The sequence below is a fragment of the Dipteris shenzhenensis genome, unplaced genomic scaffold, assembly GCF_047967505.1.
Source record: "Dipteris shenzhenensis isolate YYH24624 ecotype China unplaced genomic scaffold, Dip_SZ_1.0 scaf0541, whole genome shotgun sequence".
Taxonomy (NCBI): Eukaryota; Viridiplantae; Streptophyta; class Polypodiopsida; order Gleicheniales; family Dipteridaceae; genus Dipteris; species Dipteris shenzhenensis.
Window position 1 is genome coordinate 699,783 of NW_028239847.1, and position 27,467 is coordinate 727,249.

The following is a 27,467-nucleotide window of genomic DNA, read 5'->3' on the forward strand; positions in this document are numbered from 1 at the left end:
TGCGCATATGCCTTCAATCCCTCCCTCAACCAAATACATGCAACACTGGTTTATGATGCGAGTGAGTCCTTCAGCAGCCCATTGCTCAGCCTCTGGACTCAGTTCCAGCAAGAAGATAGTGCCTACAATGCAGCGAGGGATCAGCCCCACAGTTCAGCAGAAAGTCGCCAAGTTTGGAGGAGTTTCTACTCAGCTGCAGAATAGCAATTGAAGGCTCAATTTGAGGTTCTGATTCAGCTTTGGGCTCCAGGCACCCCAACATCAATTATTCAGTAGCCCGCACGATACGTTATGTATCTATTTTGTATTCAGTTAATGATGTGTGCCATCAGTTATAAGCAGTACACTATGTACAATGCAACCAAAGATCTCATGTCTCCTATGTGATTGAGTTCTCTTGTTTGCACGCATTCATGCACACACAGTTAGTACGCTTCCACGCAACATAAGTAGCATGCCACATCGTATTCTGAGTAGGGCATGACAATGAATCCCCGTATATTACATCTCTTGACTTTTCATGTCGGAATATGTATACATAAATTCAAAGTTTGCAGTTCTGAAGTCCTAAATTCTACAATAAAATTAAAAGAGAGAAACGTAAGAGAAGAAAATTAAACGAGCTAACAAAATTGGAAACAGAAAAGGTAGTGACCTTGCTTTTAAAACATCTTTCCTCCCAATTCTCATACACATTGGGGATGTTAGTCTCATAATGCTTTCCTACTCTACCTTTCGCTTTCTACCCTTTCCTTTTCCCAGAGCACCTGCTGCCTCCTCTGGATACACATCGTGCATTATCCTTCGTAGTGCAGTCAACTCTTGCACCTCAACATTCTCTGCGTTCAAAATGCTCATGGGCTCCGGTGATTCTCGAAGCACTAATTGGAGCACTTTCATATATTCATCTAGGCACTGGACTTGATCCAAACTCTCCACTGTAAACGTGATGACATCAACTGTCTCTTTTACGAACTGTGTCTCCATTTCTTTCTTGGATCTTTCTTTTTCTTTTGGAGAATCTTCCGTGGATGCTTCTATGCTGCTCTCAGGAATCGTCTGCCCCACATGCAACAAAATCAAAACATTAGGCGCAGCCTTCCCCTGCAGAAAGAGTCTCCTCTGATAATTGTGCATGTGATTTAGGGTGTCTTGCAGATTAACCACATTTTTCCTGTTTCTGACTTGGATTGCTATGCAACCTATGCAGTTGTCATCACCAATGTCATATTCTCCCTTATGATTAGGCAACACAAAAGGTATGATGAGATCATATGCCTTCTGCCCTTTAGTGCATATCATGGCCCCACAATTCCTTATAAAAGTCTTGAGAACGTCAATTGAAGGGTATCCACCATAAAAGCGATAAAATGCATTGAAAAACACACGTGCTTTTTTCAGATGGCCTGACTTTGTGAACCCATTCCAGTTCCTCAAGAAAGCTTGAAGAAACTCTTCCAGCCCTTGAGGAGTAGAGAAATCATTCCGGTTCTGTAAACTGTCCATGGCATTAAGTAGTAAAAACCGTGCTACTAGCTCTCCTCTTTCTCCTGCACTTGCAATGCCGTTCAGTAGTAGAGAGTTTAAATGTCTAAGTTGTTTAGTAACCAAGACTTCACTGTGCAGAACCTGTGCTGCTGCTTCAGCTAAAACAGGTTCAGGTAGCGCATGGGTAAGCACATAATCTCTAGCTGCTGATGTATGCAGACAGATGCGCATATGTGATGCAACCAGCTCTTGAGCAACCATTGACCGTGGGCAAACATCCACACCTATTCGACGGCCAAGAAACACTAATGACATATCTCGAGACTTCAGCTTTTCTTGCCCCTGCACTGACTTTACTTCTAGCCCTCCAAGAAGCTTGACTTTTGCCAGATTTACCAATTCTTGTGTATTGTGACCTTCCAGAAAAGCAGCCCACAATGGCCTGCCCCGAACGAGAAAACGTTCTGGTTCTGCAGCCTCGTTCAGAGTGGTGGGTTGTGATGTAGCAAGTATATTAAAGGTGGGCATTCTTGATAACGGCCCAAAGAGTTGCTTGAGACCGATCCTCACTTTAGCACTTGGGTCCTCCCTATTCACAGGGGTAAAATTGCTCACCCTTGCAGTTGTATCAATAAACAACACAAACGATCCCATGCGTTGAGCCGCATTAACCTTGAGAGGCAGCTCTGCGCAGGCTCTTCTAAAAACAATAAAGCTTCTCTGACCTGTACCATGGGCTTGAGCAAGAAGCTCCCTGGCTTCGTCTATCACGAACAAAAACTGAACACCAGATTTTTTGAGGGACTTTTCGAATTTGTTCCAAACAGCAAAACATGCCAGCTTCATCTCGTCCGAAGAGCACTCTGGTCGCTCTAAAAGTCTGTCTAGTATGCCACCATAGTCCTTGGTCTGCTGTCTGTGAAACAGCTCGCCTCTATCTGGAAACGTTTCTTCGTTGGCCAACCAATCAAAGCAGGCCCGGAAGATGGCGAAAGCCTGCTCAACTTTGGTCATCGTCACAAAGCGCTGTCTCAATTGTGGGTGCGAGGGAGGGTACCCTGTAGATGTGGGTTGAAGCAACGAGAAATAGAATACCACCATTCCGCTAGCAGCACGTGCAACCTCTTTCATTAACCTAGACTTTCCCCAGCCGCTAGACTGGACTATTGGAGCGCACGGGGCATACCACGTCTGGGTATCTTGAGCCCAGTTTATGAAACACCGATCGATATACTGCTGAACATAGGAGACAACGAAGCCGTCTGGGTCCTCATATTGTCTGTCGAAGGCCTTTTCGAGAAGATCCAGCTCGGTTGGAGAAAGACCCTGGGCGGGAGCGTCGGCTTTAGCATCGTCAATGGCAAACAAGCTCTCTATGATCCGTTGCATCCATTCTTCTCTGTTGTGAGCCTCAAAGATATGCTGTAACGTCTGTGGAGGAAAATTAAAAACTCTGTCCATCAAAATCCTAACCCTTTCTTCAGAGAGGGTGCCCCCACAGGCGATCACAGCACTAATGATTCGACTACCACGGACCTCCGAAGGATCAAAGGCAACGGTGTGCTTGCACTTGTCCCAGCCCTCCTGTAAGCGCTGCCGGTCGTCGCCCATGCTTTTTCAGAAGAGGCTCTGTTGCTGGGAGCCAACAGTTAGAGAGCTGAACACAACCGCAAAAATGAGAATAACAAGATGAATGTCTTTGTTGATGTATGTTCTAGCCTACCCTCCGAGGGAATAATATGTGACCCATACATCGTTGGAGGTGTGCAAATGAGTTGTTACATGCTCATGAGCTCTTCTAATTGTTTCATGCCTTCTTGTTGTTATGCTCTTGAAGTCCCCCACTACGTAAGTCTGAGTTTGTGGAGGATTTTTTGCTAGAGGTGGCTTGTAAATATTTTTCTCTGACTTTCCATTTCGAATATCGTCAACAAACATCGAATGCCATCCTTGAAGACTATAGTATTCTTCTTGGTCGATTTTGTGCGATAGATCATAGACCCACTTGGTCCATTGTCCATGCCGATTCTGTCCATAGACGCTCCATTTCATTGATGATGCCTCGGTCCATCTTTATGTGTTTTAGCTCAACTTTTTCTAATAAGAATAGATTGTTTGGGTCATGGATTCTAGACAATGTTGTGTAGACCATGCCATGTGTCTTTATACGTATTGGGTCGAATGCTAATGAATCCATTGATAGCCCCTATGCTTTGCATATTGTCCTAGCAACACCTGGTTGGATTGGGAATAAGGATGACTTAAAGGGATACCAATGCCATGTAATTGTTGTGTCGAGACTAAGTATCCATGTGCAAGAGCAATGGACAAGTGGCAATAGCATATAATAAAGCTCTGAGGAGGTAGCCTCAGTGCTTTTTTATCTTTTTAAGTCTCATTATTTCATTGAATTGTGCTTACATTGGATTGGTACTTGTCATGCCATATGGGGTTCTTGTTGTACTGTGCATGTTCCTACATCGAGTAAAGAAGGCATAACTCCCTGTAATGGTTCTTGGGGTCCTTCGTGCTGTAGCTGTTGTAATGTATAACCTTTTGGCATCTTCATGTCCTTGTTTTGTTTCCAAGGAAAGAGAACTCACTCGCGTACTCTGCCACAACCAAACTGGAGGATTGTTTAATATACTTTTTTATTATGCCATCGAAGAAGATATCTTGGCTGTCAGGGTCCATTTTCTCTAGCTACCAACTGTGCTTAAGTAGCAATGTTCGATCTTTTAGAGGGCTAGTGTGCATGAACTCCTTGGTGTTGCTTGTCAAGGGTAAGGACAAACATAGGTACATTGCTTGTTGTGCACTGATGAGTTGAGTATTGAGAATCACATTGTTGAACTTGTGTACTATTTCATTGGCAGGTATTTTCCCATTGAGTGTTTTATTCAAAGCTTTTTTAACCACCTCTACGGTGGCCTTATCAGCCTTAGCGATGTACGACATACAGTAAGCTACATCTCCATGTGGGACCAGAATAAATTGGACGTTTGTATTTGCTTCCCATAGTTTTGATAATTTTGGGTTGAAGTCGCTAGTGTGTGAGTCCTTGGGATGCCTTTTTAAGCAAAATTTCCATTGTTTGGTCATTGAGAGTAGGGCTAATAGCTCTAATTTTTCTATGAATGATTCAAAGTCAAGTTCCAAAGTGGATGTAGTTTGATTATCCTCTCGAAGTTTTGTTTATCCTTTTGATCTGGAAGTTCTTGCTCTAGTGGAAGTAATATTTGTGCGGTTCACATAGGAGCCCCTGGAAATTCCAAATCTACATCCTTTGCCACATTTATTGCAAGTTTTCAAGTGTTTGTGCATCTAAAGGTACTGCCTCGGCAAGTCCAATAGTGAAAGGCTTGTTGTTATGTATGTCAATGAATCTAATCACCTCTTCCTCAAAAGAATGTCCATAAGCTGGTGCATTGTTAACCCACAGCAAGCCATGGTCATGCTAGCTCCCTCTGTTCAACCAAGAATGTGATGAAGAATGAAGGAGGCCCCAGTTGCCTTAATATTACAAACGAGTTTTTCTTGAGCTTGTGCTTATAATCCAATGAGGTTCCTAGGCAAGTGAAGTCACTATATCCAACATTTGACTGCAATAATTTTTCAATGTTGCGTCTACAATTGCATCTCTGGCATGCAGTTCTCTGTCTTTAAGTTGTCCTTTTCTCATTCTCACCAACGTAGAGGAAAGACCTGACAGACCATGATTTTCACTCTTATTCTTTTTTGTGAGCTCCCATTGGGTGACTTTTTCATACGATGTGTGCGGGGGGATCTGGTAATCTCTTGTGTTTCTATAGAATATGTTGGGAAAGGCTGTTAACCGTAGGAACTCACCCTTAGTATTTTAGGGCATATGCACATAGTAAGATGTCAAAGGGGTTGTCTCTCTCGACATCCTCTTGCAGTTGCATTGTGCAATGGCTATGGTAATGGAATGAGTACGATTATGGTAGTAATTCCTATGTATTCTTTGCAAGTGTGTGTGTTTAGATTAAAAACTCCCATCAATGATTGAGCCATACAATTAATTCCATCAATTGGATAAAAAGCAATGATTGAGCCATACAATTAATTCCATCAATTGGATAAAAAGTTTTATAAAAAGGGAAACATATGAGGAAAAAATGTTTAAGACACCTAAGTTGAAAAATGCAAAAACCAAATTTTGCAAAAAAAAATCACCAAAATTAAGAATTTTCAATAATATTGAGTTTGACAAACACGATATTGAAAAAAGATGTCAAATCTTTAAGCAGTCCACATTCCGAGGTTAGGGTCCGCTTACTTGCCACCATCCAACCAAACTAGATGTTAGAACATCAAAGTTGTGATTGGGTAGATAGGTAATGCATGTTTTCCCCAGCTTGTTATCACTATACCTAGGAACATTGACAACCATATGGATTCTTAGATTATATATATATATTGTTTAAGTCACAAGTGGACTAAGGATCAAATGAGTGCATGGGTTAAGGAGGGATTAGTGAAGGTATGAGAGAATTAGTGTGCTTGGTGCGTGGGCTGATTAAAAAGATAGTGTAAAGGAGAGATTTCATGGGGGGTTATAGAAAAGAATAATTCATAGTTGTAGAAGTATACATGTGTGTGTGTGTGTGTGTGTGTGAAGTAATAAGTGATTCTGTGAGATACATTTACTAATCAAAATTTGTGTGTGTGTGTGGCCCACCCCCAACCCAAAGGGTAAGACCACATGGTGGGGAGTAAGCCCACCACGTGGAACTTACTCCCCACCTACTGATAATAAGTGAATAAAAGTGGATCTGTATCATAAGTGTCAAAATAAAAAAATGATGCCAATAGTAAATGCGTAAACCACTTCTGCAAAATAGATATAAAGGCTAGTAAAACTAAGGCGGATAAAAAAATGACTAGGGATTTTCCATGCTAAAGAATTATCCAATGGATGTGAATTAATTGTATGGCACTAGCCCGACCAAAGGCTAGCTTGGAATCAAAGTATATGTTTAGATTAAAAAGTCCCATCAATAATTGAGCCATACAGTTAATTCCATTAATTGGATAAAAAGTTTTTTTTAAAGGGAAATATATGAGGAAAAAATGTTTAAGACACCTAAGTTGAAAAATGCAATAACCAAAGTTTGCAAAAAAAAAACACCAAAATTAAGAATTTTTAATAATATTGAGTTTGACAAACACGATATTGAACAAAGATGTCGAATCCTTAGGCAAGAGGTCGGGGCCACTTACGTGCCTCCATTCAAACAAACTAGATATTAGAACATCATAGTTACGATTGGGTAGACAGGTAATGCTTGTTTTCACCACCTTGTTATCGCTTTACCTAGGAACATAGACAACCATATGGATTCTTAAATTTTATATATATATATATATATATATATATATGTAAAAGTTACAAGTGGACTAAGAAGCAAATGAGTGCATGGGTTGAGAAGAGGATTACCAGAATTTGAGCGTTTGCGTTCGAGTGAGGTGACAGTTTGAGCAAGGACTTTCATAAAATTGACATTCTAGTGTGATGATTTATGTTCAAAAAGTAGCATGCATTGCTTACTTTTACAGTTGTTGTACTACCCATGATATTATGAGGAGTCAATTGCCTTACATACAAACAACAATTTTTGAAAAATGTTTTGCAATGTTTTTGCAAGGGTCAAGGAAGAAGGAGGGGTTGAAGAAAGGGGTTAGAGTATGTGTTTTTCTTGTGAAATTTCCATTTTCAAGGCAAAAGATAATGGGTGGAGGAGCCTCTTGGGAGGCTTCTTCTGCCAATTTTATTTGGGCCATAACTTGGTCAATCAAACTCCAAATATGGTCATGTTTGTAGTCAAAACGATCGAAATGATATGAATGAATCCATTTATCATGTTAGAATGTCTAAATTCTACAACTTTAAAAAGTTTGTACTTATCTTTGTTTCATTAGAGCTAAACCTTATCAAACTCTTATATTTTCGTAAATTTTTCTCATATAGAGTTCACGTCCTTGGTTCTCTCCCTCCCTCCCACAGGTATATACATGGTCATGGACATATGAAGGTGATCCATATTTTGATAGCATCATGGTCATAAGGTGATCAATAGTTTATTAGCTCCATAGTTTAAACATTTTATTCATGTTATCATTTTGTGTACAAAATGGATCATATCATATGGGTAGCATAAAAATCGATGAGCTACATAGTACAAATAGTTTTTTGTGAAGGATTTTTATAGAAGGAGCTTCTATATCATGGATGGGACTATTTTTGTTTGTATGTAAGTCCACAAAATAAAGAAACCCGTTCAACTCACGTGCTACCTTACATAATTTTGAGTGACTACCTCGAGGTGTAGACATTGCAACATTTCCCCTTTTGTATCTATTGAATGATTTCTAACTTGCATGGATTTATTATTCATCAAATAATAGGTTTTCTCTTTGTATGTTGCCAATAAGTTTTCATTTGGTATTCATTGAATCATTGCTAACTTGTATGGACTTATTAGTTACCCCCAATAGTAGGTTTTATCTTTGTATATTGCCAAGAATCATACGAAAAATAAGTAAGAACAATCTCTAATATGGTCATGTAGATTCAACCATTTCTAGTAAAAAACTATTGCTACTATAGGTTCAGAAAAAGTTCATCACAAGCATCGCTCGAACTCTGGGCTCGCTCAAACGCAGTCGCTCGATGTTTTGACTTACTCGATTGAGAAGGGATTAGTGAAGTGTTGACTCTGTGCCAACATGAACTTATGTAGAAAGAGAATGTGATACAACTTTGTGTTACAACTTCTACATGTAGAAAGAGAATGTGTTATAACTTTGTGTTACAACTTTGTGATACAACTTTGTGTTACAACTTCTACATACGACTTCTACATGTAGAAAGAGAATGTGTTACAACTTTGTGTTACAACTTTGTGATACAACTTTGTGTTACAATTCCTACATGCAGAGAGAGAAGCTCTCCAACTTATATAAATACCCCATAATGGAATGAAGCCCACACTGTTTGGAGCATTGTGTTGAGTCTACTTTGGTATTCCAAGCATTTGTCTCAAGTGTCCATGCTTCTTTGCACTCCACATCCAAAAGCATGTCCTAACCTTGCAACTCCTCCTCCCCTCTCCTCCAACCTCGCAACCCACCCTCTCCCTCTCCTCCTCCCTCCTCCTCCTCCTTTCTCTCTCTTCTTTCCCCCATGCTCTTACACCTTCTTCCTCTCCCACTCCTATGCTCCCCCTAAACCCTTTGTTTCTCAACCCTTAAAACTCCATGATCTACAAGGGAGATGAGTTCTCCACCATGTACTCTACCATGAACCTTGGAACCTCCTTCTAACCCTGGACTCCTTCTAAACCCTGGAACTCCTTCTAAACCCTGGAACCTCCTTCTAACCCTGGAACCTCCTTCTGAACCTTGGATCCTCCTTCTAACCCTGGACTCCTTCTAAACCCTGGAACCTCCTTCTGAACCCTGGAACTCCTTCTGAACCCTGGAACCTCATTCTGAACCCTGGAACCTCCTTCTGAACCCTGGAACCTCCTTCTAACCCTTAAACTCCTCCTAAACCCTATGTCTCTCACCGGAACACGACTCGAGGTCCTAAGCTACACGTATACTACAATTGACAACTCTAATATATCTGTAGGTGGCAAAAAACCTCGGAACCCTGCATACTGAGAGAACCCTGCTCTTCCTATGAAAGCAGTAGGAAAGAGCCAACATTTGATGCTATTGTCGGGGAGACTAGCATCTCAAATAGTGAGTAAACATACGTAGGTATGTGTAAAAAACAAACTACTTCGAACTTTCACGAATATAACACTCAAGAACAAGGAGAGTAAATTTTTTTTTTCCATTTCTAGCCAAACATATCTACCCCAAGCATCAACCTTGAGGTTAACCTTAAGAAATTTTCTTTATTTCTTGAATAGAAGCCACATGATATACAATCAGGCTAGGTAGTGGACACGAATGCGTAGAGCTTGCAATTTCGATCATTTCACCTTTTTGCAGAAAAGCAAACTGAGCTATCCATCAAGAGTTATGGCTCGGGAAGAGTTAAGGATGAAACCCTAAACCTAAACTCATTTCCTATAAAAACCCACTCCACCCCCTCATTCTTCATGTTTCACTTTTTGCCTCCATTCTCTTCTTCATTCCGAGCCCTACACAAGACACTCCTCCCTCTCCATCGACCACCACCTTACTCCCATCCTCACATTGTAAGTAACTTTGAGCCCATCTCGTAGCGATAACCCAGCCATCCACCCACCGTCCATTGTTCCTCAACAATCCATTACATCGAGAAAGACTTGGAGAGCGTTTAGGTGACCACCTCTCCCTTCCTTTCGATTTTCGTCCGTCAAGTTTTTTTCTTTTTTTCCCCTCCCATTTCCACCACCCCCCCATTCCATCCCCCTCCTTCCCTCCCCTCCCTCCACCTCAGACCACCTCCCCATTTCCATCCTTCCCCCTCCCCCTCAACTCCCTCCCATCTCCCCCTCCCCATCCACCACCACCCCCCTCCCCCTCCATCTCCACTCCCCCTCCCCCTCCCTTCTCACCACCCCCTCCCTCCCCCTCTCCATTTCCACCTCCCCCCCCCCTCCCCCCTTCCATTTCCACCTCCACCTCCCCCCCCCCTCCTCCACTCCCCTCCCCTCCCCCCATCTCCATCTCCACCTCCCCCTCCCTCCCCTCCCCTCCTCTCCACTCCCCCTCCCCCCCCCCCTCCTCTCACTCCCCCCCTCCCCCTCCATCTCCATCTCCACCTCCCCTTTCCCCCCCTCCATTCCACCTCCCCTCCCCTCCCGCTCCCCTCCATCTCCATCTCCACCACCCCCTTTTTCCCCCTCCCCCCTCCATCTCCACCCCCTTTCCCCTCCCCCTCCATCTGCACCACCCCCTCCCCCTTTTCCCTCTCTCTTTCTCTCTCACACTCTCTCTCTCTCTCTACTCTCTCTCTCTTTCTCTCTCTTTCTTTCTCTCTGCTCTTACTCTTTCTCTCTCTTTCTCTTTCTCACTCTCTCTCTCTCTCTCTCTTTATCTCTCTCTCTTACTCCCTCTCTCCCTCTCTCTCTCTCTCTCTCTCTCTCTCTTACACTCTTTCTCTCTCTTTCTTTAGCTCTTACTCTCTCTCTCTATCTCTCTCTCTTACTCTTTCTCTCTCTCACTCTCTCTCTCTCTTACTCTCTCTCACTCTCTCTTTCTCTCTCTCACCTCTCACTACCTCTCTCTCTCTCTTACTCTTTCTCTCTCTCTCTCTCTCTCTCTCTCTCTCTCTCTCTCTCTCTCTCTCTCTCTCTCTCTCTTTTCCTCACTCTCTCACTCTCCTCTCTCTCTCTCTCTCTCTCTCTCTCTCTCTCTCTCTCTCTACCCCCCCCTCGCCGGTCGCTCCCTACCACTAACCTAACACTAACCTACCTAAGCAAGGCCTTGCTTGCTACTTGGAAGGCCGACACCCTTAGGGCCCTTGCTTGCTGCTCGGAAGGCCGACACCCGTAGAGCCCGCCCCGTGCCCCTCCACACCGCCTGCCCCGTCGCTCGCGTCGGTGCCCGCTGCCACATCGCCCGTCGCACCGCTCTGACAACCCCGCCCTCGCCACCCCGCCCACAGCACCGTCCCCTGCCCCCCTCCCCTCTCATTCCCACGCCCTCCCCTTCCCTTGTGTGCCTCCACCCTCCGTCCCTCTCCCCTACCTTCCCCCCCTTGCGAAAATCCCCCCCCCCCCCGCACCACCGACGCGAACCCCCCACAGTCTCTCTCTCTCCTTTCTTTTTTTTTAAAAAAAAACCCAACCATAAGGTAACCCTAGTGTTAAGGTAACCTTCGTTAGGTTAGCTTTAACTGTAGTTAGGTTAGGTTAGTTAAACTAGGCTAGTTTCGTTAGGTTAACTAGGTTAGTTTGACCTAGGTTAGTTAGTCTAGCCTAGGTTAGGTTAGTTTAGTATTAACCTACATTAGGTTAGTTTAACGTTAGCTAGGTTAGTAAAACTGCTAGTTAATTACCCTTAGAGGGTTAGTTGAACTAACTGTTGTCAATTTAACATTAACTAGGTTAGGTTAGACTAACTGTTAGGCATCTCACTAGACAAATAGTTAGTCAACCTAACTAGATTAACTTGGTTCCAACCCCTCAGTTGGACCTAAAAGTCCATTCACCACCACCCTTAGGACCCCCCCAAACCCCAAATTTTACCCCTTCTTTAACCCCTCGTAACTCATCCGTTTGGGGACCCAACTGAACCCCGTTTGAACCCAAATTTCACACACGAAAACACCACGCTACATGGTATTTTTCCAACCCGTTGCACACCAATTTTGGCATCCCTAGCACTCGCTCATTCGTGCCCCCGTGTGGGCCTCGTTTCACACAAATTCGCTCATATCTTCACGCCATGACCTCCAATTAATGATCCGTCTGCACCAGCACATTTCTCTACACACGTAGAACAATCTTAGGCACATTATTAACACGACGGTCCCTACACAAACTAACACCACTATAACACTCCTAACAAAGCTACATCCACACCCGCACTTGTGGCAAGACACCCTTGGCAAATCTCACCCAATCTGCATGCAGCTACGTTCCGGCCAATGCCTTCGACTCCAACGCTCACCACATCTGCATATAACTCTGCTGCAATAACCGCCCCCACCAATCCTCTACCCGGAATCCCCCCCTGAGATTCAACCACTCCCTCTAACTCCTCCACGCCCCAACATGGCTGGACATCGTCATGACAATGATGGGGATATCGACCTCGATGTCAAGGCTGACAATTTCTTCAATCGAAGAAATAATAACAATCGAGGTCAATGCCCCTTGGGAATCCATTCCTATTAGTTGAATTTTTATTTATTCAAAAAAAAAAAAACAACAACAATGTATTCCCTTTCCTAACCCTGTCAAGCTTCTACTCTCTGCCCAGTTGCACTCTTTGGTGGGAGACCAATAAAAACTGAGTTTCTCCTTCTCTGGCAAGACGGAAACAGCCCTTGCCTTCTCTGACACACACTTCTCCTTAATCCCTCTTCACCCTTGTCACTCAGGTTGAACCTCTGTTCACCCCTATTCACCCATGTTCACCTCCAAGTCACCCCTGTTCACTCCTATGTCAACTCCCCATGTTCACCTCTCTGTCACCCATGTTCACCTCCAGGTCACCCCTGTTCACTCCTATGTCAACCCCCCATGTTCACCTCTCTGTCACCTATGTTCACCTCCAGGTCACCCCTGTTCACTCCTAGGTCACCCCTGTTCACTCCTATGTCAACTCCCCATGTTCACCTCTCTGTCACCTATGTTCACCTCCAGGTCACCCCTGTTCACTCCTAGGTCACCCCTGTTCACTCCTATGTCAACTCCCCATGTTCACGTCTCTGTCACCCATGTTCACTCCTAGGTCACCCCTGTTCACTCCTATGTCAACTCCCCATGTTCACCTCTCTGTCACCTATGTTCACTCCTAGGTCACACCTGTTCACTCCTATGTCAACTCCCCATGTTCACCTCTCTGTCACCTATGTTCACCTGTCAACCCCCCATGTTCACCTCTCTGTCACCTATGTTCACCTCCAGGTCACCCCTGTTCACTCCTAGGTCACCCCTGTTCACTCCTATGTCAACTCCCCATGTTCACCTCTCTGTCACCTATGTTCACTCCTAGGTCACCCCTGTTCACTCCTATGTCAACTCCCCATGTTAACCTCTCTGTCACCCCTGTTCACTCCTAGGTCACCCCTGTTCACTCCTAGGTCACCCCTGTTCACTCCTATGTCAACTCCCCATGTTCACCTCTCTGTCACCCATGTTCACTCCTAGGTCACCCCTGTTCACTCCTAGGTCACCCCTGTTCACTCCTATGTCAACTCCCCATGTTCACCTCTCTGTCACCTATGTTCACTCCTAGGTCACCCCTATTCACTCCTATGTCAACTCCCCATGTTCACCTCTCTGTCACCTATGTTCACCTCCAGGTCACCCCTGTTCACTCCTATGTCAACCCCCATGTTCACCTCTCTATCACCTATGTTCACCTCCAGGTCACCCCTGTTCACTCCTATGTCAACTCCCCATGTTCACCTCTCTGTCACCCATGTTCACCTCCAGGTCACCCCTGTTCACTCCTAGGTCACCCCTGTTCACTCCTATGTCAACCCCCCATGTTCACCTCTATGTCACCTATGTTCACCTCCAGGTCACCCCTGTTCACTCCTAGGTCACCCCTGTTCACTCCTATGTCAACTCCCCATGTTCACCTCTCTGTCACCCCTGTTCACTCCTAGGTCACCCCTGTTCACTCCTAGGTCACCCCTGTTCACTCCTATGTCAACTCCCCATGTTCACCTCTCTGTCACCCCTGTTCACTCCTAGGTCACCCCTGTTCACTCCTATGTCAACTCCCCATGTTCACCTCTCTGTCACCCCTGTTCACTCCTAGGTCACCCCTATTCACTTCTGTGTCAACTCCCCATGTTCACCTCTCTGTCACCTATGTTCACCTCCAGGTCACCCCTGTTCACTCCTAGGTCCCCCCTGTTCACTTCTATGTCAACTCCCCATGTTCACCTCTCTGTCACCTATGTTCACCTCCAGGTCACCCCTGTTCACTCCTAGGTCAACCCTGTTCACTTCTATGTCAACTCCCCATGTTCACCTCTCTGTCACCTATGTTCACCTCCAGGTCACCCCTGTTCACTCCTACTCCTAGGTCAACCCTGTTCAGTCCTATGTCAACTCCCCATGTTCACCTCTCTGTCACCTATGTTCACCTCCAGGTCACCCCTGTTCACTCCTAGGTCACCCCTGTTCACTCCTTTGTCAACTCCCCATGTTCACCTCTCTGTCACCTATGTTCACCTCCAAGTCACCCCTGTTCACTCCTAGGTCATCCCTGTTCACTCCTATGTCAACTCCCCATGTTCACCTCTCTGTCACCCATGTTCACTCCTAGGTCACCCCTGTTCACTCCTAGTTCACCCTTGTTCATTCCTATGTCACCCCCCAAGCTCACTCTCTGTGACCTATGCTCCTCCCTATGTCACCCCTTGTTCCTCCCCTGTTCATCCTAGGTCCCTCCTTGCCGCTCCTTGTTCACCCCTCAGTCACCCATGGGCACACCAATGTCACCCCTTGTTCAACCTTGGTTCACCCTTGGTTCATCCCTTCTTCAGCCTCATTCACCCCTATGACACACTCGTCCAATGGCCTATACAGGAGAAAATAAAATTCAAATTCCGATTTTCCCACCGTTTTCATTCAAATATTTCCTCTTGCCCACACCGCTTTTTCTCTCACCTACCACCTCCCACCAAGGCTATATTTAGCCACCAAATTCAGCGTCGGTCCTTCATCTCACCTCCCAATTCCGACCAGTGCTATATTTAGCATCTGGATAAACTCAGCGTGGATCCTTGGGATCAGCTCATCCATCGCATCTTACAGCCCACTCATGCTATTTTTGGCTTACTTTCCTAAATTTGGATCTCTTTGGTTGTGTATTTGTGGCTGTCCCCCCCTCCAACGAAACCATACGCAGCTCCCTTCCCTCTATCGGTGAATCCTCCTGCAGCCCCTTCCATCAAGATAGCAGACCCCTCTCCCTCCCTCAGCGATTCTCCTGCAGCCTCCCCTCCAGCGATTTCTTCCGCAGCTCTCCCTCCATAGCGAATTCTCCTGCAGCCCCTTCCATCAAGATAGCAGCCCCTCTCCCTCCCTCAGCGATTCTCCTGCAGCCTCCCCTCCAGCGATTTCTCCTGCAGCTCTCCCTCCCTCAGCGATTCTCTTGCAGCCTCCCCTCCAGCGATTTCTCCTGCAGCTCTCCCTCCATAGCGAATTCTCCTGCAGCCCCTTCCATCAAGATAGCAGCCCGTCTCCCTCCCTCAGCGATTCTCCTGCAGCCTCCCCTCCAGCGATTTCTCCTGCAGCTCTCCCTCCATAGCGAATTCTCCTGCAGCCCCCCGCCCCTCCACCAGCGATAGCAGCCCTCCCTCCATCAACGAATTTTCCTGCAGCTTTCTCCATCAACGAAATCTGCAGCGCATCCTCCTGGCAGCCCTGGCCTTGGATCGCAACCCCATCTCAGCAGCCCCTCTTGCTGCACGCAGCTCTCCCTGCTTCACCATCTTGCCTTGGATCGCATCTCCACCTCCTGGCAGCCCCTCTTCTAGTGAATTGTGCCAGCTTCCTGCTCCCTGCCCACCTCCACACCCTGTGCCATCTCCCCTACTTTGCTGGGCTGGGCCACGCCCCACTCCCTCTCTCCTGCCAGCTTCCTACTCCCTGCCCACCTCCACATCCTCCGCCATCTCCACTCTGCGCCACCTTGGGCCAACTCCAACCCACTACGCCACCTCTCTCCTTCCACTTTGCGCCACCTCTCCATTGTGTCCTATCTTTTCCAGCTCCATCTCTCTCCTCTTGCGTTCTCCTTGACTCCATCACCTTGCAGTCACTCTGGTTGCTAATTCCCTTCTCAGCAGACCTCGTCATCAGCTCCCCTCCTCACTATCACCTCGTCAGCTTTCCTCTCTGGACCTCGTCATCGACTCCCCTCCTCGTTATCACCTGGCCAACTCCTCGTCATCTGCTCACCTTCCTGCTTCAGCTCCCCTTCTTGTTATCATCTCCCTTCCTACTTCGTCATCAGTTTCCCTCCCTTTCTTGACCTTCCTGTCATCAGCTCACCCCCTGCTTCGACATCAGCTTCCCTCCTTTTCCTGCTTCCTTTCTAGCCTCGTCATCACTCACCTTCCTGCTTCAACATCAGCTCCCCTTCCTTTCCTGCTTTCCTTCTTGCCTCGTCATCAGCTCCCCTTCCCTTCCTGCTTTCCTTCTTGCCTCATCATCAGCTCCCCTTCCCTTCCTGCTTCCTTTCTTGCCTCGTCATCACTCACCTTCCTGCTTCAACATCAGCTCCCCTTCCTTTCCTGCTTTCCTTCTTGCCTCGTCATCAGCTCCCCTTCCCTTCCTGCTTCCTTTCTTGCCTCGTCATCACTCACCTTCCTGCTTCGTCATCAGCTCCCCTTCCTGCTTCGTCATTAGCTCCTACTTCACCTCTTGTTTCTTCTTCATGCTCGAGAAGAAGTCCAAGTATAAGCCACGGTTGCCCCGAGATAAGCTCTTCATCCCTTTCTATACCGCCGTGAAGTCTCAGGCAACCTCTGCAGTGCACATGACCTCACCCATGCCTACAGCCTCTACAGCTGGGCCGACTCCATCAGCAAGGCCGACTTCATCAGCAGAGCTAACTTCATCACAGCAAGGCCAATTTCATCGGTAGGGCCAATTTCATCGGTAGGGCCGACTTCATCAGCAAGGCCGTCTTCATCAGTGATGCATCCCCATCTTAGTCCGGACATCACTATCATCTCGGATGGAGAGCCACCACAATCAAGACAGCAGCGGGGGGTTCTTTTCCACTCTCAGAGCTCCAATGCCTCTTCTTCCGACCATGGGCACCCCCTCTGCACGAAGACCACATTCAGAAGGGTCGGGTGGGCCAACAGAGATATAGAGCCCTTCGATAACCACCCCTCCTCTCTCCCACATTCGGGTTATGTTTAAACCTCTTCTTGATCCAAACCTCAAACTATCCTCGGTATTGACATCTTTCGAGATCCAGACCCTGGGTCTAACTGAGTTCGACAAGGTCATCTTCCCTCCTGTGGATGTGGAACTGTGTACAGGATTCATCAGATCTTATGACTCTGTCACAGACACTTTTGAGTTCATGGGCTCCAGGCAGCTTCTCACACCCAATTTGGTCTCACAGTACATGGGGCTCCCTGCTCTCCCTATTCAGCCTCCTTCCGACGATTCACCACATCTCCTTTTATTCCTTTCATAGTGCAAACCCAACAGGAGGGGATATGATTGCAAAAAGGTTTTGGAAGGTGGAAGCAGAGAAGCAGTGATCACACGCTACTTCTTCACTCGCTTCTATTCAGCACCCGGGCATTACTACATCATGAAAGGTATCCATCCTGCTCTCAATGCTCTCTTCACCATCACTCAGTATGATTTTGCATCCCTCTTTTATTCAACATTCCGGGCCACTGTTCGAAATCGCACACGCAGAAGCACACACACCTGTACTTGTGGACCTCACCTCACCTACCTCTTGCACCAGTGGCGGGCTGCAACGCCTGCACTCTTTCCTCCACCTTCACATACTTCATCTTCTCCTCACCGCCCACCCTCCGCTCCTATGATCCCCCACTTGAGATCAGCTCCACTGGCCCTTAGTGCGGCCCCAGCATCCTCGGCCTCTGCTGCATCAGTCTCTGTCCTCTCTTCCTCTCCAGTCTCCATACCCACTCTTGCTCCACCCACATCTGCAGCACAGGTTTCTGAGCCATCCCCTCTTGGGCCAGCCTCTGGAGCTTTGCCATCCGTTGCTCATGCAGGAGTCGCCTCTCCATCCATCCCCTTCGAGGTAGATTTTGATTTCCCTGATGATGTTCTCCCGGTCACTCCCCTGCCCTCCTCAGGTCTCACCCACCATGGCATGACATTACCACTTACCTCCCCCGCAGTCATGACCATTCCCCCTCCGATCATCTCATCAGGGTCAGTAGGGTGCAAAGATATGCACATTGGCCCCCCAACTCAAGGGGATCCCTCAACAGAAGTTACGGTAGCAGGCACCTCTGCCTTGGAATCTCTTGATGGAGAGGCATCAGAGCGACACAGGTTATTGAACTTGAATCTTACTTTGGGAGCCACTGGTGATGCGAAGACACCACCCCGGGTGTCTCGACGACTGACCCCTGAACCAAGTATGGAGGCTGCTGAACAGGACTTACTGGAAACTCGACCTAGCGAGGTTATTTTTGAAGGGGGTAAGATACCTTTTCAAGCGGATTGTCCTCCACTTCCTCAAAATGATATGTTGGATACCTACTTCGCAACCTCCTCAGGAGATCTATTCACCCATGAGGCCCAGATAGAGGAACAGAGCCAGGAACACAAACGGCTGCTGTATGCATTAAAGCGGAAGCCGTCTCCTGTTTGCATGGAGGAGGACCTGGACCAAATTTTCACACTTCCCTTGCAAGAGACAATCGCTTCCAACAAGAAAGTATCCCAAGCTCCAAGCTGTTACCTAGACATCGACACACTGGCTCCAGTGGCAGCTCTCGAGGACCCAGAGCAAGAGGGGATGAAAGCAACCTTCGAGGAATATGGCGAACTTATTGACATGGCTGACCGAATGACCTATCGGGACAGGTATGCATGGGTTAAAAGATCCCTTCATATGGCTCAGCGCATTATAGATGACAGATTCATTCAGATGGGTGCCTCCCTCTTTAATACTACGGGTCAGGTTTGCAAGCTTCTGTCACAGAAGCAACACCTCCGCTTGGAACATGAGAAGCAGGTAGCCAGCATGCATAAAGAATGGGATACAACATTGCAAGTGAAAGAAGCGGAGTGGGGAGCAATTCTACAGGCAAGGGAGGCTGCGTGGAAAACTCAGCAGGACGAGTTTCAGCAATGTCTTGCAGCAAAGGAGGCAGAGTGGACAGCCACCAAGAAAGTTTTGGAGGACAATCATTCAGCCCAACACGCTCACATCCAGCGGGAGCTTGCAGCCCTACAGGACAGATACACCTCACTGGCTGAGGATAAGCATACTGTGGATCAACAAGTGGAGGTGGTGCAGAGTCAGATGAAGCAGATTCTCGAGGAGGAGGACCATCTCCAAGTTTCACATTCCAAGTTGCAGGACAACTTCCATGGCCTGCAAGCTGAAAATGCTGCTCTCAAATCTCGATGTGATCATTACAGGTCTGGATACCACAGATATAAATCCAAATACGAGGACATCCGCAACCTCATGGACACAGTCGAGGAAGAGGCAAGGACCAGCCCCGGAACATCAGCACACCCACCCCCTCCCCCTCCCTGACCTTCATCCAGCAAGCAGTAGCTCCTGGATCTTTTAGTTCGGCATTTCTTTTTGCGAGCTCTGTACCTTTGGATTCTCATGAAAATAAGGAATTTTGGACTTGTATGGCCATGAGCCAGTGTTTTTTTTTCAGTTTTACAGTTGTAAGGCCATGAGCCATTTCTTTTCAGTTTTGGGATGTTAACCACAAGGTCACTTTCTTATTTGTAATTTACACTTAACTTTCTCTCACACAGATCCTCAGTCATTCACCGGGACGGTGAATGATAGTGGCGGGGGATCTGTTGTACTCAAGTTTATGGTGACCCACCAAGAGTCACACCTGGGTCACGTCATGGTCACCTCAGCAACATGCCAAGTTGTTAGACCTTGGTCATGCCTAGTCGCAGCGTGTTCACATATGTTCACATCTTGGTGACATGGAACAGACTTGGACATGACTTGACATGGACATGACTTGGAGATGACATGGAACAGACTTGGACATGACTTGACATGGACATGGCATGGACATGACTTGGACATGACTTGACCTGGACATGACTTGGGTATACTGGCGCAATGGTACACGGGATACACCTGTTGGTGCACATGGGAAGCAGTCCAACAGTTAAGAGGCATAGGTGGTGCACCAACCCTCTCAACCAACTAGTGTCAGGAGCGCAGGAGAACACATGGAGCATGGGATTCACTGACCCAGGACAGGCTGGAGTGTTGCGGAAGCCATCAAGGACAAAGCGGCCCACAAACAGTGGAATGGCTAAGGATGGCTAAGGGTGCAAGAAGACATCCAATAGGAAGAAGGAGAGGAGATTGGTAGCGGGGGGTGGAGCAGAGGAGGAGAAGGTGAAGAGGGGGAAAGGGAAAGGGGAGAGGGATTCTAGCAGGAGCGAGAGGCGTGAGTGAAGGAGTGAGAGGCTAGAGTCAAGAGCTCGCCTCGTGTGTATCTTCTAGGGGTGTACCCGTCATCTTGCTTTGTAATGAGTTATGCTACTCTCCGTCTCTGCTCGCTACTCTAAAATCTCTTTCCGTTGTGTTCTTTCCCCCCTCCTCTCCCTTCACCTGGTACAACGGACCTGTGTCATGTGCTTGACGTTCTTGCAGTTCATATCGAGGGTTGGCTTTCGTGATGTTGTTCCGCTTTGGTCTTCTTCTTGCTCACATCACTTCAGCACTTGTACCGCTTGCACATAGTTGACACCATCGACAAGCACTCGCCTACATACCATCCGTGACACTTATGGCATGTCTTACTCGCTTCTCACATCAGTGGCCCTAGGCCTTTGGTAAGACTTCCGGAAGTGTTATGACCCCCCCCCCCCTCAGACAACCGAGCATAGCGACGTGTCACAGACTTCCATACATTTGAGTCAGCTCCGGGACACAACGGAGTCGAGGAGAAGGAGCTAGCTGATATGAGGGCAACATGGATTAGTAGGGAGAGCCGAAACGGTGCCACCGAGAGAAGGATGCAAAGACTGCGCACGAGACAGAGAGCGCCTAGAGCACATTCTATTGAGGCCTGACCTATCACAGCTTTCCTTAGGGGAGACCAACAGAGACGAGGGTCACTGTAGACATAGGTCAGCAAGTTCAAAGATCGAGGGGACCGCATCCCCTGCCATAGCGTGAGACAGCTCGACAGTCGCTAGGATATCTTCACGGCTCACTGGAGAGCCACCACTGTGCCAGGCTTTGGTTTCTAAGTCCTAGCTCTCATATTGCTTCAGTTTGCAGTTTGTATTTGATTTTGATTTTGATTGAGCTCTTGAGCTCAGTAGATCAGCATAATAGATCAGTACTCAGCAAGGGCCCTAGTGCACCCTGTGCTCCAGCCCACTGAGGCTTGTGTAAGTCTTCTGTTTGTGCACTTTGTCCCATAGGCCCGCAAGGTCTCCCGCGGATAGTAATACATCTCTCTCTCTCTCTCTCTCTCTCTCTCTCTCTCTCTCTCTCTCACACCAAGGAACTCAGAATCCTATACAGGTTGTGACATAGTCTTCTGCACAGAGACACATCAGAGTCCGGAGCGCCCACTACCAGTAGTCAGTGGGTACACATGGGAGTCACCCTACAGAGATGAGACTAGGGACATAGGGGGGGTACAAGGGTCAGGAGGAGTAGCAGTTCTTTACAAATTCACCCTTTTGGGGACCATTTCAGTAGAGCAGAGAGATGCACATTCCAAATTTCTTTGGATCCGGATCCGACACATGGCAGCCGGAATCTATTTGTTGTAGTATGCTACTTCCCTCCTGAAACCTCCCACTTTGCTAGAGATATTTGAGATAAGGCTGAGACATCTCCATTTGTAGCTCTCTATCAGTCCATTGTTGACTTCTCGAGCCGCGGAGAAGTCCTCCTAGTTGGGGACTTCAACACGAGGACAAAAACCCGTCAAGTACCACTCCTCGACTTCAAGGATGATTCCATTCTACTGCCAGACATTGACCTTGAGGGAGCACGCATGCTTTGGGTTTCGGTTGACAGACAAGGTCCGGTCACATCTTATGGGCAGGCCCTATTGGATCTCAACGGGATGCATGATCTTATTATTTATAATGGTCTTGATAGATGGCCCGCCTCAAGTGGTCTCACATGCTTTCCACATGGGGGAGGCTCTAGCGTTGTTGATCACATCATGGGATCCCTTGCCTTCACATCTCGCATCACTGATTTTACTGTGGCCCCTCTTCCCCTCGGAGCTGATCACCTACTTATTCTTTAGTATTTCCACTCTCTGTCGCACAACACCTTCCACCCCATTGATTTCTTACTCCACCTATCATGACATACGCTTCGACCACGATCACTCACCTATTTACTCGGGCCGTCTATACATACTTCTCGCTTATATTGACTTCACACCCCTATTAGAGGACAGTGCTGCTTTGATCACTACATGAGGTTGTCCTTCACGCTTTGCCTCACATCACTCACTCCACCCGCCCACCACCACCCAGGACCGTACCTTGTAATAGCTGGTTCGATTATGAGTGCAAGGCTTTACGCCGTCAACTTAGATTCGAAACCAAAAACAATCTTCCGAGTGAACCAGAGACACTACACGAGTATCGTCGCCTGGTAGTAGAAAGAAACAAGATTTTGTTCGCCGGAACAAGAAGGAACTACTGAACATTTTGTTTAGCAACAACTCAAGGACTCTTTGCGGAGATTTCTAGACGGACACTCACCACTCACTAACACTCAGGTCTGGCATAACTATGCATGCACACTATATAACATCCCAAATCAGCCAGTTCCTGACCTCACATATGCCACGACCCACATCCTGCACCCTCTTCACTAAGGGGGGAGTGAAGGATTCCGTAATGAAACTTCATAACGGCCAAGCAGAGGATCATAAGGGGCTATGCACTGAGTTCATTGCATATGGGATTAACGTCGCATTGGGCTAGTAAGCATACTGACCCAAAAACGTTTAAGATGAATTTCATTTGGGCAACGTTTGTGGCCGACCTCAAAGCCCGTTTTCTCCCACCCCAATATATGCTTAACCTGGAGGATGAGTTTGCTCGTCTCTCCCAGAATGGTTTGCCTGTGTTGACCTACAGTAATAAGGTCATCACACTGGCGCAACAGTTGGGCATGACGGAGAGTGCCAAGATGAAGCAATTCATTCGAGGTTTGGACACGAACATACGTTTTACCTTTCGGAACTTCGACCCGCCAGATTACGAGCGGGCGCTGACTCTCGCACAGAATCAGGAGATGATGCTGAACGGGGGAAAGCCCAAGCAGGTCCAGAAAGATTCCAAAGCCCCGCAGCAGTCAAATGACACAACGGGTAAGGATTAGAAGAAGGACAACCAGTTCCAAAAGAAAGACGGCCAGGCTTCTGGTCAAAAGAGGGAGTCCAAGCCAAAGATGACTCCGGATGAGAAGGCTAAAGCGGGTATTACAGGAGGCTATCTACAGCCCGACGAGCAGAAGCGGTATCACCAAGAACATTGCTGCTTTCATTGCCACCACATCGCTGGGCATGGCAAGAAGGATTGTCCGAAGTGGCTTGCCGAAAAGGCTGCGAAAGCACCTACTTCGTCCATCGCTAATGTATTGGCTCTTCCAGCTCCACCTCCATCCTCAACTACGAATGCCGTCTTCCCTGCTTTGAACGTCGTTCCCACGGTGGTCTTTCAAGGTAAGAAGGAGGGCGACTTCTCAGATCAAAAGAAGGCGCTCATTCGAGCGTATGGCACAACTAACAGGCATTAGTTTATTGTCCTGTTCGATATGGGGAGTTCAGAAGATGCCATCTCCCCTCAGCTTGCCAAGACAGTGGGGTGCACCTTGGTGCCTCACGAGCTTGCAGTGGACGGGTTCACGCCCGGCTTGCGCACACACATCACGAATAAGGCCATCCAGTTCACTTTTTAAGTTCAAAAGGCCATGTTTACGCGGGATTTTATATTGACTCCTTTGATGGGGTGCGACATGATCCTCAGGATTCAGTGGTTCCGTGAGCATGTTCCAACGCCTGATTGGCGGCAAGACACCTTCACGATTGTGGAAGGTTTACCTGAGCCCGCCGTGATATGTGGTGATCGGAGCATACCAGGGATTCCATTAATCTCTCATATTCAAGCAGGTCGCGCCGTCCACAAGGGTGCCATGTGTGCACTTGTCTATGTCCAGTGCTAGATCACTGCAGTTCAAGCCGCTCCTTCGATGGGGCAAGCAATGGTGAATCTACTCCACAAGTTCAAAGACTTCATGCTCCGGGATGATCTGCCACCCCAGCTACCTCCCAACCGACCGGAAGACCATCGCATCGATCTACTTCCGGACTCAACACCTCCAAGTAAGTTCCCTTATCGACTTTCGAAGTCTATGGAGGGGGAGTTAGAACATGCAAACAAACGGCCAGCGTTGAAGATGTAGCTCGTTTGTTTATCAAGCATTGGTATCCCATTGGAGGGTTGCCAAAGACCATCACATCCGACAGGGACTCTAAGTTTACGTCTAACTTTTGCGCTTTCCATCCGCAATCGAACGGCGAGACGGAAAAGTATAATGGTATGGCATTTGATATTTTGAAATCATATTGTCATGATGCTCAGGGAAAGTGGGAGCAGTTTCTTCCGCTTGTGCAGGCCATTTTGAACGATACCTATTCTTCGAGTATTGGTCGTACACCTTATGAAGCGGCGTTTGGACGGCGATTTACCTCACTCCTCACCTGGATGGTGTCTCCATCTCTTGAAGCCAACAAAACCACCGAATCCATGGCAGAGATTACGGAGTCCGTGAAAAGCCGCATTGCCAAAGCTCAAGCATCGTATACACGCCAAGCTAACAAATCCAGACGAGATGTCCAGTATAAAGAGGGTCAATGGGTGTATTTACGCATTATCAAGCAACGATTGAAGCAGGTGGGCAAGCGATGCCCTAAGCTGTCCTTCAGGAGCTTCGGACCATTCCCTATTATTCAAAAGATCAATGATGTCTCAATGAAGTTATGCCTACCAGACAGTTGGACTATGCACAACGTGTTCCATGTAGCTTGGTTGAAGCCATATTTTGGGCCTCCTCTTTCAGAGATTTCCGATGAGCAAAAACCTGAAGTTCTTGATGAAGCCGAAGTTTTGCAGCCAGAACAGATCCTTCTTCATAAATTCAAGCATGGGTCAGGACGCAGGATCCGGGAGTTTTACACCAAGTTCCGTGATCGAGGTACCCATGAAGCAGTGTGGTTGGACAAAGATTTTTTCCAGGAGTTTCCCCAGATATTGGCGGACTACTTGGAAGCAATGAACCTACCGCCAAGTTAAGAAGGAGGGAATGTCACATGCACCCCTGCACTTGGGTGCAAGGTGACACACTGGCTACATCGACAAGTGCATTATAGTTCCCAGATAGGAGATTTTGTCGTATGCTGTGACCCCTTTGTGAGCCCTTGTCCAGGGACAGTCAAGCACAAGCTACATAGGTCAGTCTCTCAGCCTTAGGTCAAGTCAGTAGTCATTTCTTGTTCACTAGTACCCACTGGAGAACAGTAGGTTAAGTGTTTCCATCTTATAGTTTAGGTTAGCCTAGGTTAGGAGTCCCTTTAGGGTCCCCAAAGGCTGGACAGGTAAGCAGGGAAGGCAGCCTGCAAAGGCTGCCCAAAAACTCCTCTGGCAAATGAGCCAGGGAGGGCTTTTTATAGGCTGGTTGTAGGCCAGCCAGTCTGTAAAACAGACTGAGTCAGTCTGTTTACAGACTGGGTTGGCTCAGTCCAGCCCTATAAAAGGGCCCCTTGGCTGCCCTGTTTTCTCATTCAGTTTGCTCCTGCCTTCAGTCCTCCTACAGCTCCACTTCAGCCTCCTGTGCAGCCCCTGAGATCCTCAGATCTGGCCCTGCTCTAGCCTCAGTCCCTTGGCCATCAGTTCAGCCTGATCTGAAAGTGACCACGCAGCACAACAGTCGGAGGTTTGGACCAGCAAACGGAGAGAGGTTTGGACACTGTTTCCTCAGCTTTCTCAGCTCTCTTTTACAGTTTACACAGCTCACTTTCAGCTCTATATTTCCGTCATCTCTTAGTTCTCTCATAGGATCTATCACTTCTAGCTTTTCACTCTCTCACTCACGCAGTAACCCTGCATTCCGCTAGACAGCACAAGCCTCTTCCTTGCCTTGCAGAAGCGTCCTACATCGTCAGTGTGGACAGCATCAAGGTCTCGGTATTGGTCGGCGTTGCCTCTCAGGTCTTTGGATCTGCTATACGAGTGCACAGTGAGCTCTTTAGAAGCGTGTTCCGTGCTCTCTTGAAGAGTGTTCTTTGTATTTCTCAGTTCTCCAAGTATAAAGCAAATCCTCCCCTGATTGGGGGAGGGGGCCCTCAGTGGGTATAGGAACCCAATCAGTTGTCGACTCTACTCTCTCTCTACCCTCATCTCCTTCCTCTCTCTATGGTAAACAACGCTCATTTCTCGCTAAAGGTTTAAAGAAGGTCTTGCTGTGAATTACACGATCAGATATAACCGTTGCATGTTACAAAGTCGATCCATCTGAATGCCGTGACTGGCAAACCATGCGGTGATGCGTGCAAACCATGCTGTATCTACCACTCTCTGCTAGTCATATGGAGGACTCTAGTGCCAACCTCGAAAGTCTCTCATGAGGTAGGTCCCAAACTTTGTGGAGGAAAGTCACTGTCTAAAAAATGGCATCAACCTGGAGAGGGGTCATGGCAAACTCTGTCTCTTAGTCCGTAGCCCCTCATGGTCATGTGCTCTGCGGTTATGAAGCCGGCTGAGTGCAGCCCGCACATTCTGTGCAGTGAACAAGTGGCAAGTGGTGGGCCTGGGCATAGTGGACATATCAAGTGGTACCTGCATCTGGACATCATAAAGAGAGCATGCTTCCAATGCGAAAGGTTTTGCAAATCCTGTTGTTTTCTTTATTGGACCCTCGAAAAAACATGTTGCCAGGGAAGCGGAACGAAAGATGGGCGGGTTCATCGAATTTTTCTTCATCAATTCATAAGTGTGCCAAACACCTGGGTCTGAGATGGGTATAGGTGACTTCCCCTCCGATAGAAGCCCCTAGCCAATGGTGGGATCCCCCCCTTGAAATGAACTGATCACCTCGTCCATTCTGTGTGTGAGGAAGGCCCGCCGCTTATGACGTGTCAATCGCCGTGAGATCCACTGTGCCTTGGGTGATGTCAAGTGGCCAAGGGCTTGCTCACATGTGAGGTGAGCTCTCATCTCTCTGCACTCATAATCATACCAAGGATTCTGTGGCATCTTCCCTAGTGAGGCACGTGCAGATTGAGTCGTGGGGAAAGACCTGATGGTTGCGTCCATGACTACTGTGGCAAGGGTGTTTGAGGCGTGGGTGAGGTCTACATCATCTCCAAGTAGTAGGACTGGAAGTTCCTTCGCCAGGTTGCTCATATAGATGGGGTCCAAGGCACGATCAAAGTGAACCTGTACACGAGTGGGCGTGGGGGGAACCCTCCCTGAGACTGGCATAGTGGTAGAGATACAAAAGGCTAAGTTCGAGTGATCTATACCAAGTGGGGGAGGGGGCACAATAAAGTC

At 47.5% G+C, this 27,467-nt stretch overlaps 2 protein-coding genes across 2 annotated transcripts in view; both read right to left on the bottom strand.

Moving 5' to 3' along the window:
- Positions 1 to 480: 480 nt before the first annotated feature.
- On the bottom strand, positions 481 to 3,262 carry LOC147878131 (uncharacterized). The gene has a single exon (XM_087372402.1). The coding sequence runs from the start codon at positions 3,097 to 3,099 to the stop codon at positions 724 to 726; it is 2,376 nt and encodes a 791-aa protein (XP_087228528.1). The 5' UTR covers positions 3,100 to 3,262; the 3' UTR covers positions 481 to 723.
- A 2,600-nt stretch (positions 3,263 to 5,862) lies between these two features.
- LOC147878132 (uncharacterized) overlaps positions 5,863 to 27,467 on the bottom strand; it is a 117,538-nt gene continuing 95,933 nt past the window's right edge. Inside the window, exon 4 of the transcript XR_015540751.1 lies at positions 5,863 to 5,882. The gene's annotated coding sequence lies outside the window, so the exon portion shown is untranslated. The remainder of the gene's footprint in view (positions 5,883 to 27,467) is intronic.

Coding starts and splice junctions, on each gene's coding strand:
- LOC147878131 (XM_087372402.1), bottom strand. CDS start 3,099: ATGGGCGACGACCGGCAGCGCTTACAGGAGGGCTGGGACAAGTGCAAG.